General features: G+C 41.8%; 1 protein-coding gene and 1 gene segment (V, D, J or C); both read left to right on the top strand.

The window, feature by feature from the left end:
- LOC102158035 (uncharacterized) overlaps positions 1 to 14761 on the top strand; it is a 584796-nt gene that overhangs the window by 1246 nt on the left and 568789 nt on the right.
- On the top strand, positions 10846 to 11845 carry LOC110261601. The segment is given in 2 exon segments: positions 10846 to 11164; positions 11298 to 11845. Coding segments are annotated over 2 exon segments (543 nt in total).

The raw sequence follows: 14761 nt of genomic DNA, 5'->3' as shown, positions 1-14761 counted from the left end.
AAAAGAAAAAGCAGCAATGTGAACAAGGGAATTTTAATATAAAGAATGATTAAATAATAACAGAGCATTAGTTACTAACAGATAAAAAAGGACTCAAAAGAACATAAATATAGCATATGTAGAGTGCTGCTGTTATCTCCAGGACTAAATCAGAGTTCTGAGAAAAGTAACACATTGTACAACAGTAGCCCTTTTTCCTAACAAGGCCATGGCTCAGACCTCCCTGGAAAGTGTATGGCTGTAGTCGGCTGAGTGGGGAGGTTTGCTGAGGTGCCAGAAGAGAAGGCAAAGAAGCTGGGGAACACCTCCCAGGGTTCCAACACAATTTACAGGAAGCTGGCAAAGGAGTGCTGCTGAGCTCGCTGGGGTGCTGGGGAAACTTGCTAAGAAGCCACCTGGGGGGCTGTCACTGGACATTGCTGGAGGTGAGCATCACTAACCTACAGGATGGCAAAGCCCTGCAGAAGCAGGAAATGTGGAAAACATGCCAGGACCTGAAAGAAGAGCCATTTCTCCTCACAGTATCCTTCCCTCTGTTGACAAACATCACATCACACCAGCTGGCGAAGAAGTGTTTACAAGGTACACGTCCAGAACCACCCTCTGAGTCCATGAAGGGTAGATTTGTAACCAAAAGGCAATAAATTATTAACTAGTACACCCCATCCTCCTGGTTCCTCATCTTTCGCACATACTCCTCCACACACATTTGAACTTCCAAACAATGAAATTTCCATCTAACAAACTAAAGCTGTCCTTTGAACAACTGAAGAAGTTCTCATCCTTTCCCCCAAGTAAGGAGACCTATAGTCTCAACAGTAATTACAGATCACTGGCTGCATAATCACTTCTAAAATTCAGAGATAATTCCACTGAAAATGCAGTTACAGTTTCGTACAGACTAAATTATAAAGTTAACCTCTGGCAATTTGTATGTAAAATAATTATGGTGAGGAGAAAGAAGAAAATGGCAATGTATACAAAAGAATACACACATATAAAGAGCAAAAAGAAAATATGTAAATCTCCTGCATTCCTTGATTCTAGATTTGGTCACAACACTGCAATTGACATAGATAGCTTCTTCTAAAATTACATATTTTGTATTTTCCCTGCCCTCAGCTGTACCATCACTGCTTTGGGTTATAGTGGTGTGACCCAAATCACTCTCAAAGGATCTAAGTACTCAATGATCTGGCCTTTTTATTTGTTGATGTAATTTTCCATTAATCTTTAGTATTGGACATGAAAGTGCCAAGAGATTCCCCTAGAAAATCTCCTGGATTCCAAACATAGTCCTCTTTATATCTGTTATGTAGCAGCAAGCCAATTCCTACTTGGTAATTGGTATCAATTACTCCAGTCAGTAGAAAAACCACTTTTTCTTTTCTTTATTTATTTCTCAATTTTTTTATTGAAGTATAGTTGTTTTACAATGTTTCAGTTGGGTAGCAAAGTGATTCAGTTATACATATGCATTCTTTTTCAGATTCTTTTCCATTATAGGTTATTAAAAATACTGAATATAGTTCCCTGTGCTATGCAGTAGGTCCTTGTTGTTTATCTACATTATATGTAATAGTGTGTTTGTTAATACAAAATTCCTCGCCTTACTCTTTGGCAACCTTAAGTTTGTTCTCGATGTCTGTGGGTCTATTTCTGTTTGTGTAAGTAAATTCTTTTATGTCATTTTTTAAGATCCCACGTATAATTGACATCATGTGACATTTGTCTTTCTCTGACTTATTCTACTTAGTATGATAATCTCTAGGTCCATCCATGTTGCTGCAAATGGCGTTATTTCATTCTTTTTTATAGTTGAGTAATATTCCATTGTATATATGTACTACATCTTCTTTATCCATTCCTCTGTCAATAGACATCTTAGGTTGTTGACTATTCCATGTCTTGGCTGTTGTGAATAGTGCTGCTGTGAACATGGGGTGCATGTATCTTTTTGAGTTAGTAGTATTTGAGAACAAATTTCAGCCATCTCCATCTTGGAAGATGTCATGCAATCAACCTGTCATCAGGTATCTGGGCAGTCTCATTGGGGAAAGACTATATCAGGGGATCAGAACTAGTCTCTGTGGTTAACAGATTAGGAACTGAACAATAGCATTAGCCAGGTCAAACTTGGTAAGGGGACATAGATGTTTTTGAGCTTATGCATAACTTACCACCCTGCTAACAAGGCCACTTTGTCTATGGGATTGTTGGCCAAGCATTGTAGTGGCTGGGAAAAGATGGTGACACATCCATAGAATGCATCATTTTGTCCATTATTAAGAGCTCCCACTGTAGTCATTTGCACTTGGTCAGTATTCACAGAGAACATAATTGTCTTGATAGTCTGTGCCGATTCTAAGAGGTCCATCCAGATACTTCTTCCTTAGATTTCCTTGTCACTAATCTTCCAATGCTGTTACTCCCAAGTCTTTTATCATCCAGAAAAATCATTATCAGCAGTACAAGAATCACTGTGGATCAGTACTTCTGGCCATCCCTTACTCTAGATAACATGAAAAACCAAAACGTACCACCTGATGGTTGGGAAGGATTGTCCTTCACCTTCATCCTTGAGTGGAGCTACAGTGCTAGTTTTGTGTGGTGCCAGCATAATGTGCAAATCCATATAAAAATAAGCTTGATTTTCTTCTTCCTCAGTTCCTGATCGTAAAGAACTCTCCAAGAGGTTATAGGCATGGTTAAGGGAGGATAGACCATATAAGAAAAGTGTGTATCAGAGGAACCTGGGGCACTTACTCATACAGCTAACCTGGACCTTCTGGGTCTGCCTGAGCTCAGTCTCTTACATACCTTTTCCACTTGATGCTAGATTGCTGCTGGCCATGATCATCATTGTGTTTAAGTCGGTCAGACAACACCTGGTAAATGGTGGAAGTTCAGGCTGCATGGTCACTTGTTTTTCCCAAGTTAGATATTCAGACTTTGCCAAGGTAAATTAGCAAGTCAGAAGCTTTTTCTCAAAAGGAGAATAATTATTCAATGAAAAGAATATATGTTCTCCCCCCATACCAGAGAACTATGCTGCAATTCTCCTATTGATGTTTCCTAAACTCTTCATTCTATTTGCCATGGAAACTTCAAGTATCATTTTTGGATCTACTGGATCACAAGACAAAAGTGATGAAGCAGATTGCACTGAAGTGTTCATTCCTCTGCAATTTTTTGAAATAGTTTGAGAAGGATCAGGGTTAACTCTTTCTTAAATATTTGGTAGACTGGTTCAATAACTTTTAAGTCCAGTTCTTTAAACCTATTGGATATTCTGAGGCAAACCCAATATTAATTAACATATTCATTTTCTACCTAATTCAGGCAGGGTCAGTTTCTCTTACTTGTCACTAAGAACTCTGACTTATATACAATCCATTCCAGCATCAGGCAAATTAGGGAGGGGCTTGGGGAAGGAAGCTCAGAGACACAGTGTCAGAAGCAATTTTAAGAAACCTTGGAGTTCCCGTCGTGGTGCAGTGGTTAACGAATCCGACTAGGAACCATGAGGTTGCGGGTTCGGTCCCTGCCCTTGCTCAGTGGGTTAACGATCCGGCGTTGCCGTGAGCTGTGGTGTAGGTTGCAGACGCGGCTCGGATCTTGCGTTGCTGTGGCTCTGGCGTAGGCCGGTGGCTACAGCTCCGATTCAACCCTAGCCTGGAACTCCATATGCCGGGAGCGGCCCAAGAAATAGCAACAACAACAAAAAAAAAAAAAAAGACAAAAGACAAAAAAAAAAAAAAAAAAAAAAAAAAAAAAAAAAAAAAAAAAAAAAAAGAAACCTAACAGTGCTTCTCAGAGGTACTCTGTAAATCCTGGTCACCAAGGTTCTTTCTTAATTGACTTATTACATGAATTGAACTGTATCTGTTCTTATTCTAGGCTGCAATTGGGGTTCAGTAAAGGCAGAGAATGGGATGGCTTTGTCATTTCTTCTGAATCAGCTCTGAAGATGCTTCATTTTCCTCAGCTGATTCTGTTAGCTGAGGATGTTGGCACCACAAAGTAGCAGTGCCTCTCTCTCCTTAGACTCTCTTGGTTTGAATCAACATGTTACATTGAAAGCAAAGGACTGAGCTTTCTCTGATTGGCTAGGTAAGAAACCTGAGACTCTCTCTGGGATCCAGAGGGACTAGATATATATTCAGAAAAAAGAGCTAGACTGAGGAATCTGGCTACATTTCAGGCCCCAAGGGGAGTCTTCAGTGAGCCCAATAAGGAAGAAGCATGAAGAAACTCCTGGCCATGTCTTTGGTGATTCTATGGCTTCAACTGGCCAGTGAGTTGGGGTTCTTGGTGACAGGGAGAGGGTGGCCAAAATTCAGAGCCCACAAGAGCTAGGGTTAAAGTCTCCTTGTTAACTGGGGAATTTACCCCCAAATTATGGAAGAAAATGCAAACAGTAGAGAGTGAAAATGCTGTGACTAACTCCTAGCCTCTGGCCTTGTGTTTCTGCCTAGGGATGAATGGCCAACAAGGAGAACAGAATCTTCAGACCCTGAGCATCCAGGAGGGTGAAAATTCCACCATGAACTGCAGTTATAAAACTACTATAGGAGTTCCCGTCGTGGCGCAGTGGTGAACGAATCCGACTAGGTACCATGAGGTTGCGGGTTCGGTCCCTGCCCTTGCTCAGTGGGTTAACGATCCAGCGTTGCCGTGAGCTGTGGTGTAGGTTGCAGACGCGGCTTGGATCCCGCGTTGCTGTGGCTCTGGCGTAGGCCGGTGGCTACAGCTCCGATTCGACCCCTAGCCTGGGAACCTCCATATGCCGCGGGAGCGGCCCAAGAAATAGAAACAACAACAACAACAACAACAAAAATCAAAAAAAAAATAAAATTAAAACTACTATAACCATTTTGCAGTGGTATAAACAGGACTCAGGAAGAGACTTTGCCCATCTGATTTTAATACGTTCAAATGAGGGAGAGAAACTTAGTGCAAGGCTCCGAGTCACACTCGACAACTCCATCAAAAGCAGCTCCCTGTTCATCACGGCTTCCCAGGCTGCACACACTGGTGTTTACTTCTGTGCCACAGATGCACAGTGCTCACCAGGCATTTGGGTCCCCCACACAAACCCTGCCAGAGCTGCCTCTTTGAAGCCCCAAGAGTATGTAGAAATGGTGGTTATGTCTTCCCATCAAGGAGAGTCTACAAATAGCTGGCAACATGAAAGGGAGGACCCCTCAAATACCTGCCATTCTGGCAGCACCTAGGACAAGGGTAAAGGGCCTGGGATTTAGAGCTGAAAACTGGAATGCCAGGTTCAGCTCTGCAGATCCTGGCTCTGTGTCCTTAGACACATCATCGGTATAGAAGCCTTAAGTCCCCTCACTCTAAATGAAGGACTTGGACTGACGAGCCCAAAGACCCTTCAAGCTTTCATTTTACCAGGTCCTTTGTGGAGGATGAGGGAGGACTTCTCAATATTAGATCTCACCTATTGGTTGTGCAGCCCCCTCCTGATCTAGGTGGGACTTGGACATGCATGCAATGATTTTTATATTTCTCTAAACCCTGTATAGGAAACAGTAGGTTCACCAGACATTAGAATTAAAAAGGATCTTAGGACTCTTTCAACCAAACTCTTCATTTTAAAGCTGAGGGGTGAAAACCTCGTATAATAATAGACACACTATCTGAATATGATTTTGCCATTTTCTAATTGTGTGATTTTCCATCTTCAATTTCTCCTTCAATGAGATGAGAATTTATCCAAAAGTCATAATTTTTCCTCATACAAGTGAGAGATCTCCGTTCTCTGCTGCCAAGTCCTGAAATGTTGTGTGTTGTAAAATGGATACTTCTATTATATAATACATAACAATTTTCTACCCATTTATTCTTGCTCCTGGTAAGAATAGTTTTCCAGATAGAGTTTTAGTATGGCTGAAAATGTGTTTGTGGAGAAAGTTAGGGCATTTGTATTTATGTGATGCTGATATATACCATGTGGTTATTTTTGGCACATAGTAAGGCAGGGGGAAGGCAGGGAAAGGTTGAACAGGACTATGGTTCCCAGTGCCAGACCTTGAACCACCATCATCACCTGTATCAGAATCACCCAGAGCTCCTGTGAAGACCCGGGTTATTAAGATCCACTCCCATTAACTCAATAAGACTCTGATGCAGTGATGAATTATGTTTTTGATGATCATCATCTGTATCAGTTAGAGGTTGATTCAGCTTCATTGCAAAAAGTTCAAATAATAATATTTTTAACAAGGTGAAGTTTATTTTTCTCTCACATAAAAAAGCCCTAGCATACGAGTTCCCATCATGGTATGATGGAAACAAATCTTAATAGGAACCATGAGGTTGGGAGTTCAATCCCTGGCCTCGCTCAGTGGGTTAAGGATCCAGCATTGCTGTGAGCTGTGGTGTAGGTCACAGACATGGCTCGGAACCCACGTTGCTGTGGCTGTGGTGTAGGCCAGCAGCTGCAGCTCCAATTCGACCCCTAGCCTGGGAACCTCCACATGCCATGGGTGTGGCCCTTTAAAAAAAAAAAACAAAACAAAACTCTATCATATATGCCATATGCCGTCCAGGGCTGGTATGCTAGCTTCACCCTGTTATGAGGAGTCAAGAGCTTCTTTCTAGCTCGCTATATCTTGTCCTTATAGTGTCTCTTTTATTTTTATACTTTGCAGAAACTGCTAGAGATCCATCCACTTTATATGCCTTCCTGGAAGAAGGAAAGAGAAAGTCAAGGAGCAAATGGATACATGCTGGCTGAGTCAATCATTTCTAGAAACTCCACCCAACAGCTTCTACTTACATTTCATTTACCAGAATGTTATCAATGTCCCCACCCCTCTCCCAATGCAAGGGGGCTGGGATGGATGTCAGGAATTTTTTTTTTTTTTTTGACTTCAACATATTGCCACCCACATCAAAATTGTGGTTTTGTTAGTAAGAACTAGGACAGAATGGGCATTTTATTTTACTGCTTTTTTTTTCTTTTAGGGTCATACTCTTGGCATATGGAGGTTCCAGGCTAGGGGTTGAATCAGAGCTGTAGCTGCCAGCCCAACCAAAGCCACAACAATGCCAGATCTGAGCTGCATCTGTAACCTACACCACCACTCATGGCAACGCTGGATCCTTAACCCACTGAGTGAGGCCAGGGATTAAACCTGTGTCCTCATGGATACTAGTCAGATTCGTTTCCACTGAGTCAAGATGGGAACTCCAAGAAGGGGCATTTTATAGGCAAGTAGAAGTTTCTGCCATACCCTCAGTCTAGAGTGTATTATTACTCATATGTTTTTTTTAAATTCATATTTATTCATTTTTGAAATGCTATGTCCAATCTCTCTCCTGGTCCAGTTGAGTTTGCCGCTAAAAGTCTTCCGGAAGATGTCACAACCCCCACAATCCAATTTTATCTCCACTATCCTAATTAAAAACACACCTTAATCCTTTGCTCCCCAGCACAGTCGACTCACCCCATCCCTCTTCATTGTAGTCCTTTGTACTACAGTGAGTGTGATCTTGTCAGAGTGTAAATTTGATGATGTCGGTCACCTGAATCCCCATTTGCTCTTAGAATAAAGAAAAAACTTCTTAATACGGCCTAGAAAACTTTGCATATTTAGGATGTTCTCCCTTTCCAGCCTCGTTTCACAATGTGTTCCTAAACTCTTTCTTTCTGTCTTTTCCCTCTCTATTTCAAGCACAAGGGTATGACTTACATTTCTTAAAGACACCTTTTCCCTCTTATGTGACTCCTTCATAGGAATTTTAGGTGATTTTCTTCTTCTTTTTCCTTTTCCTAAAATTTCTTCCCTTCCTTCAAGAGTAAAAAGCAGCAGATGCTTACTTATTCTTGTATGTTTGTCAAGAGTCAGTAGATGAAGGAAGCTCAGTGGTCATTTTATTTTATTTTTTTTTCATTTTTAAAAGAAATTTGGCCCCATCTTCAGCATATGGAAGTTCCCAGGACAGGGATTGAGTCCAAGCTGCAGCTGCAGCCTACACCACAGCTGTGGCAACGCCAGATCCTTAACCTACTATGCCACCATGGGAACTCCATGTGGACACTTTTAGAATCATAGATTTCTGTCTTTTCAAATTTGAAGTTTCTCCTTTATTTATTAGCTTAGGAATAATGAAATAACATAGAAATAATATAGAAATAATGTCTATTTTCACCAATGCTCTGTGAGCTCTTTAATGACAGGGTCCGTATCTATGTTTCTCATCCATGAGCCCTCACCACCAAAGTATCTTAGGCTTTAGGATCATTCAATTGCCTCCTTCTTTCTTTCTATCCATTAACATATTCTATTTCTTTATGTTAAGCCTCCTCAAAAAGCTTTGATAATATTCAGTGAAAAAAAGAAACCTTTGGAGGTTTATGGATAAATTCTTGGGGTAGAGCAGTGGTTGGTAAAAGTATGGCCCACTGGGCAAAGCCACCTGCCACCTGTGTTTGTAAATAAAGTTTTATTGGAAAACAGCCATGCCCATTTATTTGTTTATTGGCTATGGAGGCTTTGTGCTTTACCAGCGTAGTTGAATAGTTGTGACAGAGACCATATGACTTCAAATCCTAAACTCTTTAGTATTTGACCATTTATAGAAAAAAATGTTCCAACCTCTGGGGTGTAGGAATTACATGAGAATTTTTAGATTTGGAGTTTTTTGTTCGATGACAACAAAATAAAATAATAAAGGCATATGTCCCATCATCTGTACCCAACTTAGAATACTCCCTTTGGTTTTAAGGCTTTTGTGTTCTTTTTGTTATGTATATCAACTTAAAGACAAGTGGAATGATGGCACTTTACAAATAGAAGCATCACACTTGTTTAAATGGATTCTTAACACACTGTGCCAAGCAGGAACTCCAGTGACTTCTAGGATTTTGACTTCTCTTATTCAAAAATATCCATTTAAGTCAGCATTATATAACTGCATTATTTAATAATAAAGCACCAAAAAACTCAGCACTAAAAAAAAATATTGTGCAATTACTGCTGCTCTCTTACATGTATTGAATTGCATGTTGATATATTCAAACAATGAATGTTAGTAATACAACCTCCTCCAACGGAAGCCTGCAGTATCTCTGGTGGCATAGGTTCTTTGGAGTTTAGCCTGTCTGTGTGCCATATAGAACCAAAATCTTCTGGACACTTTTATCCATTTCAACAACTGCGATCCTTCTATTTGCATCTGCAAATAACTGCAAATAACCGCAGCGGCTCTGGTCACCACAGAGGTGCAGGTTCAACCCCTAACACAGTGCAGTGGGTTCAGGATCTGGCATTGACACAGCTATGGCCTGAGAACTTCCATATGCCATAGGTGCGGCCATAAAAAAATTCCTAGAAATCACTAATCACAGTAATTCAGACACTGTACATTAAGCTCCAAATCATTCCTTCCTTTTTTTTTTTTTTTTTTTTTTTTAATGAGAGTTGCAACATTTACTTCAGGTTCTCTCTCTCTCTCTTTTGTTTTGGCTACACCAACAGCATGTGGAGTTTCTGGGCAAGGGGTTGGATCCTGTGCCACAGCAGTAACCAGAGCCACAGTGGCGAAAACGCAGTAGCCTTAACCTGATAGGCCATCAGAGAACTCCCTAAGCTCCCGATTATTTCAATCGACTGAGTTATTGAATGACATATATCTACAGATTTCCTCTAATGAGCCTACACCAACTCTTCAGCATAAGATCACTCCTCACATTAAAGTTTTAATTGTTCAGATCTTGGATCTGCTTCTGGAAGAAGCTGTCACACCAGGGGCCTAAGACCTATGTTCTCTAGAGGCTATACTTCATAAAAAGGTCATTGTAACACCCCAGACACACCCCCTCATCCACTTAATTCACTCATTTTTCAGAGAGTTTTTGAGCACCTGCCTGATGGGTATTTTGAGAAACTGGCTACTGAGACTAATAGGATTATGTTTCTGATCTCAGGACTATTGAGCCTAGTTTGCAAGACAATATGCAAATGATTCCAATATGATGTGGAAATGGCAGGGATAGATCTGTATACAAGGTAAGGCGGGAAAAGAGGTGAGAACTAATTCAGCCCAAAATACTGGATGAGTTCTTTCACAAGGAGATGGCATGTAAATTTGTTCTTGAAGAATGAATAGAAGTTACCTAGGCAAAGGTAGGGGCAGAGGAAGAACATTTTAAGCAGAGGAGGCTCACTCCCTGGTTCCAGGGGATGAGCAAGGGAATAGGACAAGAAGAGATCTCAGATCATGCTTTTCTTACACTCTCCTATACCCACAGTTCCCTAAAATGACCTCAATTCTCAGTGTGAACAGACATTAGACGCTGAGTCTCAAAAGCTTTAAGGGAAATATACTTTGCTTCATTTTAAAGGCAGAGGAATTGCCCACTGTCTCAGCCTTAGGCACCATTGTGCAGTCTGCAGGAATTATTAGGTGCTTCCATCCTGGAGCCCCTCCCTCACCCTAGATACCTATTTCCCTTCTACATCTACAACGTCCAACTTAAGCTTCACTCCAGGGGTCAAAATCAAAATCAAAGACATAAAGCAGACTGCAGGGACAGAGGGTGAACCACAGAGGGCGCTGCTCCCTTCTATCCGGGGTATGATGCAAAGTCCTCTTTCATTTCTGAGCACATCTGTCATTTTTACAGCCTGTGGCAGGATTTGGCAGACACAAGAGCCAAGATTTTCTTGAAGATTCCACCAAAGGATCAAGTACCTAGACGAATAGTTCTCTCAGCTTTGGTGTCTCCCCCTAAAAGAAACCTGAAGCTATGCTGTTTAAATCTTGCTCAGGACTTGTGATCTTATTGATATTGAGTGAGTAACATTAATTCAGAATTGTCAAAGATGTTCTATTCCGTGGTTTGGGGGTGACTTTTAACATCTATCAAGCTGAAGACTGGCCCTCTTTATTGCAAATATAGAGAGTCTTTAGCTGTGTTTTTTGTTGTTGTGTTTGTTTGTTTGTTTCTTTGTTTTTGAGCAGATGCCTGCTCCTGGGCAGGATGGGCTCACATTTTCAGAGTGAGGAGTTTGTACAAGCTCTCGCTGGATTTTAGCCCTGTTAGTTTCGGTGTATTCCAGAGAGCAAGGCCTAGTTTCTTTTGCTAACATGCTTTCTGCCACTCACCCCGTTCTTGTGATCTTCTTAGTCATCAGTAAGTAACAAGTTGATCCTAAATGCTCATGGTTTTGCATTTTCCTGTAATCCTGGTTACTTTCACGTTGTCCTCTCTTCCTAAACACTCTCCTTCTGTACACGACTAATGTAACAAACTGATTCTTTTCTAGGAGGGACCAACGGAGACTCAGTGAACCAGACAGAAGTCCCAGTGGTTCTTCCAGAGGAGGCACCTATGACTCTGAACTGCGCTTATGAGACCCTTGATTCAGCTCCCTATCTTTTCTGGTACGTCCAGTATCCCAACAGAGCTCCTCAACTCCTCCTGAAGGGGTCAACTGCAAACCCGAGGCCCAAGGAGCAAGGTTTCCAGGCCACTCTGGTTAAGAGTGACAAGACCTTCCACCTGCAGAAACGCTCAGTGCAAACATCAGACTCGGCTGTGTACTACTGCGCCCTGAGTGACACAGTGAGAGGGGCTGCAGGGGGAGCCGAGCACAAACCCAGAGGGCACAGGTGGGGACTGGCTGTGGGCTGCCCTGGGAGGGGGGGGTTCTTCTCTGTCTCTGCTCTGGCATGCTGGAGGCATCCTCAGGATATTTCCAGCTCTGATGCTCAGAGCCAGGATCCTTGGAATTCTTGGATTGCTGGACAGAGAGGAATCTAGGCCAGGGCAGTTTAAGAGGAACCTAAGAGCTCGTCTCAGAAATGCCTTTCTTCTCAGCCCAGCCTCTTTCCTCCAGATGGCACAGAATTTCTTGGAAGTGACACTAGCTCCAGCGTCTTCCTGTCATCACGGCAGCTCTTACAGAACACTCAATAATCATCCCACCTCTGGACTTGAGATCTGTGCTTTGAGAAACTCTGGATTCTGGACATGGCCAGGACTGCGTAACCTAACGTCTTGTTTCTATCATGGCATTTATGCCTGTGGTCCTTCTGAAGTGAGTCCGATTCAGTGGCCAAGGAAACACTCATGTGTTTGTTTATGCAGAGACGAGGACACACATGGACTCTTGTTCACTGGGACCCCCAAGGGCTTACAGTAGTCCCTAGTTTCTCCACCAAAAGAACACAAACCAGAGAAATGTGTGCCTCTCATGGAAACCCTCCGGGGATGTGGCTCAGCAAGAGACGCTTGTCCTAACATTCTGGAGATCTCTGAGCCACTCTCTCCTTTATCCGTCTTGCATGATTCACTGGGCCTGACAGGTTTTGCAGGGCCTACAACTTCTTTGATTTCAGAAGAATTGTTTTAGCAAAAGAACTTAAAATAAGAAATACACATTTCTGAGTCCCAGGATAATAAGTGGTCCTGAAATACAAGCCTAATTTGATCCACGTTAACTCGGCCTCTGTGATCTAATAAAAGTCACCTTCTTTTTTAAGACCGAAACATACTTGTCTTATTTTGTCCTGACATTTGTAGGTTCCTTATACATAGGTCTCTTTCCACCCAGCATGTAGTCTTTTTTTTTTTTTTTTTTATTTTTTGTCTACCACCACAGCATATGATGGTCCCAGGCAGAAATTGAACATGGGCCAGAACATGGGCAGCACTTGAAGCAATGCCAGATCCTTAACCCACCAAGCCACAGTGGGAACTCCCTTCACCTATTATTAATTTGAGTATTTTCACCTCTATTAGTTTTCGTTCTTTAATTTCTATTTCTTAAAACATTTTACCCCTTTTAAAATCACAGCATTGCTTAAGAGAATTCACGGATCATAAACGTCATCTTTGTAAGCGTGTAACTGAGTGGTTTTTAGCGTGTTCACAGAGCATGCAATTGTCCTTACTGTCTGGTTCCAGAACACCGAGCCCCTGAGCCATCACCCAGACCCCCTTTCCCTCAGCTACTGGCATCCACTAAGCCACTTCCTGTCTCTATGGATTTGTCTGTTCTGGGCATTTCATGGAAAGAGTGTCATATAGTGTCTGGCCTATTGTGCCTGGCTTCTTTCGCACAGTAGAATCTTTCCAAGGTCTGTCCAGGTAACAGTACTTCACTACTTCTGGTGGCAGCCTAACAGTCCACTGTCTGAAAACCCCAGATTTCTTTATCTATTCTTCACCTGTTGGCCATTCATTCAGTTGATTCCACATTTTAGATACTATGAACCATGGTTTAATGAACATTCATGTACACTAGCTACGTCAATCTAAACTCTAAGGTGTTTTGAATTACAAGTTTTGACTTTCTGCTTTGTTTTCTCTTGGTTTTTTTCTTCTTTGGGTTTTTTTTGTTTGTTTTCTATGATACTAACATTTCTCCTTGATATAAAATGAGTGAATAACAAAAGTGAAATTCTAAAAGTGAATAATAAAATGAGATAAAACTCTTTTAAAATAAGATTTGCTCTAATGTATAAGAATATCACTCTAAGTTATACCTGCTTTCATTTAAGAAAAAACTTGCAGCACCTTCCCATATTTTCCAGTCATTTGAAGTCATGCTCGGACTGTAGTTTACATGAAAGTGTCCCCTGCTTTAGGATCTCAGAACACAGTGCATCCAAGTAACACAAACATCTGAAAATAATGCTTCTTTCACGATCACCTTATTCACCCACCGAACGGTATTTGTTCCCAAATATTTGTAGCCCTGACTGTTTTATGGATAATGGGAAAAGCATTTCATTTCCCCCACACACACTCCTCTCCTGGGAGACAGGATCACACTCCCACTCCGCAGATGGCAAACCTGAGGTCTAGAGATGCTAAGTAACCTCATCGAGGGCACATAGCCAGTGAGGAGGAGAGCTGGGGCTAGGACCTAAAGCGGATGCATGACCAGTACTCTGAACAACCAGGGGGTAGACCCGTCAAGAAATGTGTCTGCTCTTCCCCAGAACATGCTCACGTTCTAAGATTTCATGATTGGGAAGTTTTCACTTGATGAAAAAGAATGTAATGCAATAATCCAAGCTGTACTTTCCTCAGCTGCCCATCACAGGAGTATATATGTTGCAGCCAAAAAAGGCGGTCCCTCTCTTTTATGTTCCTGAGACATAAAGTCGCTCACACACTCTCTGCTTGAACCGCCTGGCTATTCTAGGGGCCATGGCTGAGCCTCCCTGGCTGTTTTCAGGAGACAGACAGGTATTTGCCATGGAAACAGGGACTGTGTTTTTCCAAGAGAAACAAAACTACTTGATGTGGCAAATGTGTCTCCTCACTGAGGGCGTAGGACACAGCATTTTCTGTTCTGCTACAGTGTATGTCTCAGAGAAACAGGCCCTTTTTCCCACAATTAGCAAATGCAGGTATGATGTCAATATCACAGGGAAGTTTCGTTGATCTCTGTGATTTTTCCTTCTTTTTTTTTTTTTTTTTTTTTTTTTTTTTTTTTTTTGTCTTTTGTCTTTTTTTAAGGCCACACTGCGGCATACAGAAGTTCCCGGGCTAGGTGTGGAATAGGAGTTGTAGCTGCTGGCCTACAACACAGCGTCAGCAATGTGGGACCCAAGCTGCACCTGTGACCTACACCACAGCTCATGGGAACGCCAGATCCTTAATCCACTAAGCAAGGCCAGGGATCAAACCTGCATCTTCATGGGTACTAGTCTGGTTCATCAACCACTGAGCCAAGATGGGAACTCCTCCCTGTGATTTTTCTAAGCACATTGATAA

The sequence above is a fragment of the Sus scrofa genome, chromosome 7, assembly GCF_000003025.6.
Source record: "Sus scrofa isolate TJ Tabasco breed Duroc chromosome 7, Sscrofa11.1, whole genome shotgun sequence".
Taxonomy (NCBI): Eukaryota; Metazoa; Chordata; class Mammalia; order Artiodactyla; family Suidae; genus Sus; species Sus scrofa.
Note: the sequence above shows the minus strand (reverse complement) of the source record. Positions and strands in the feature narration are given on the sequence as shown.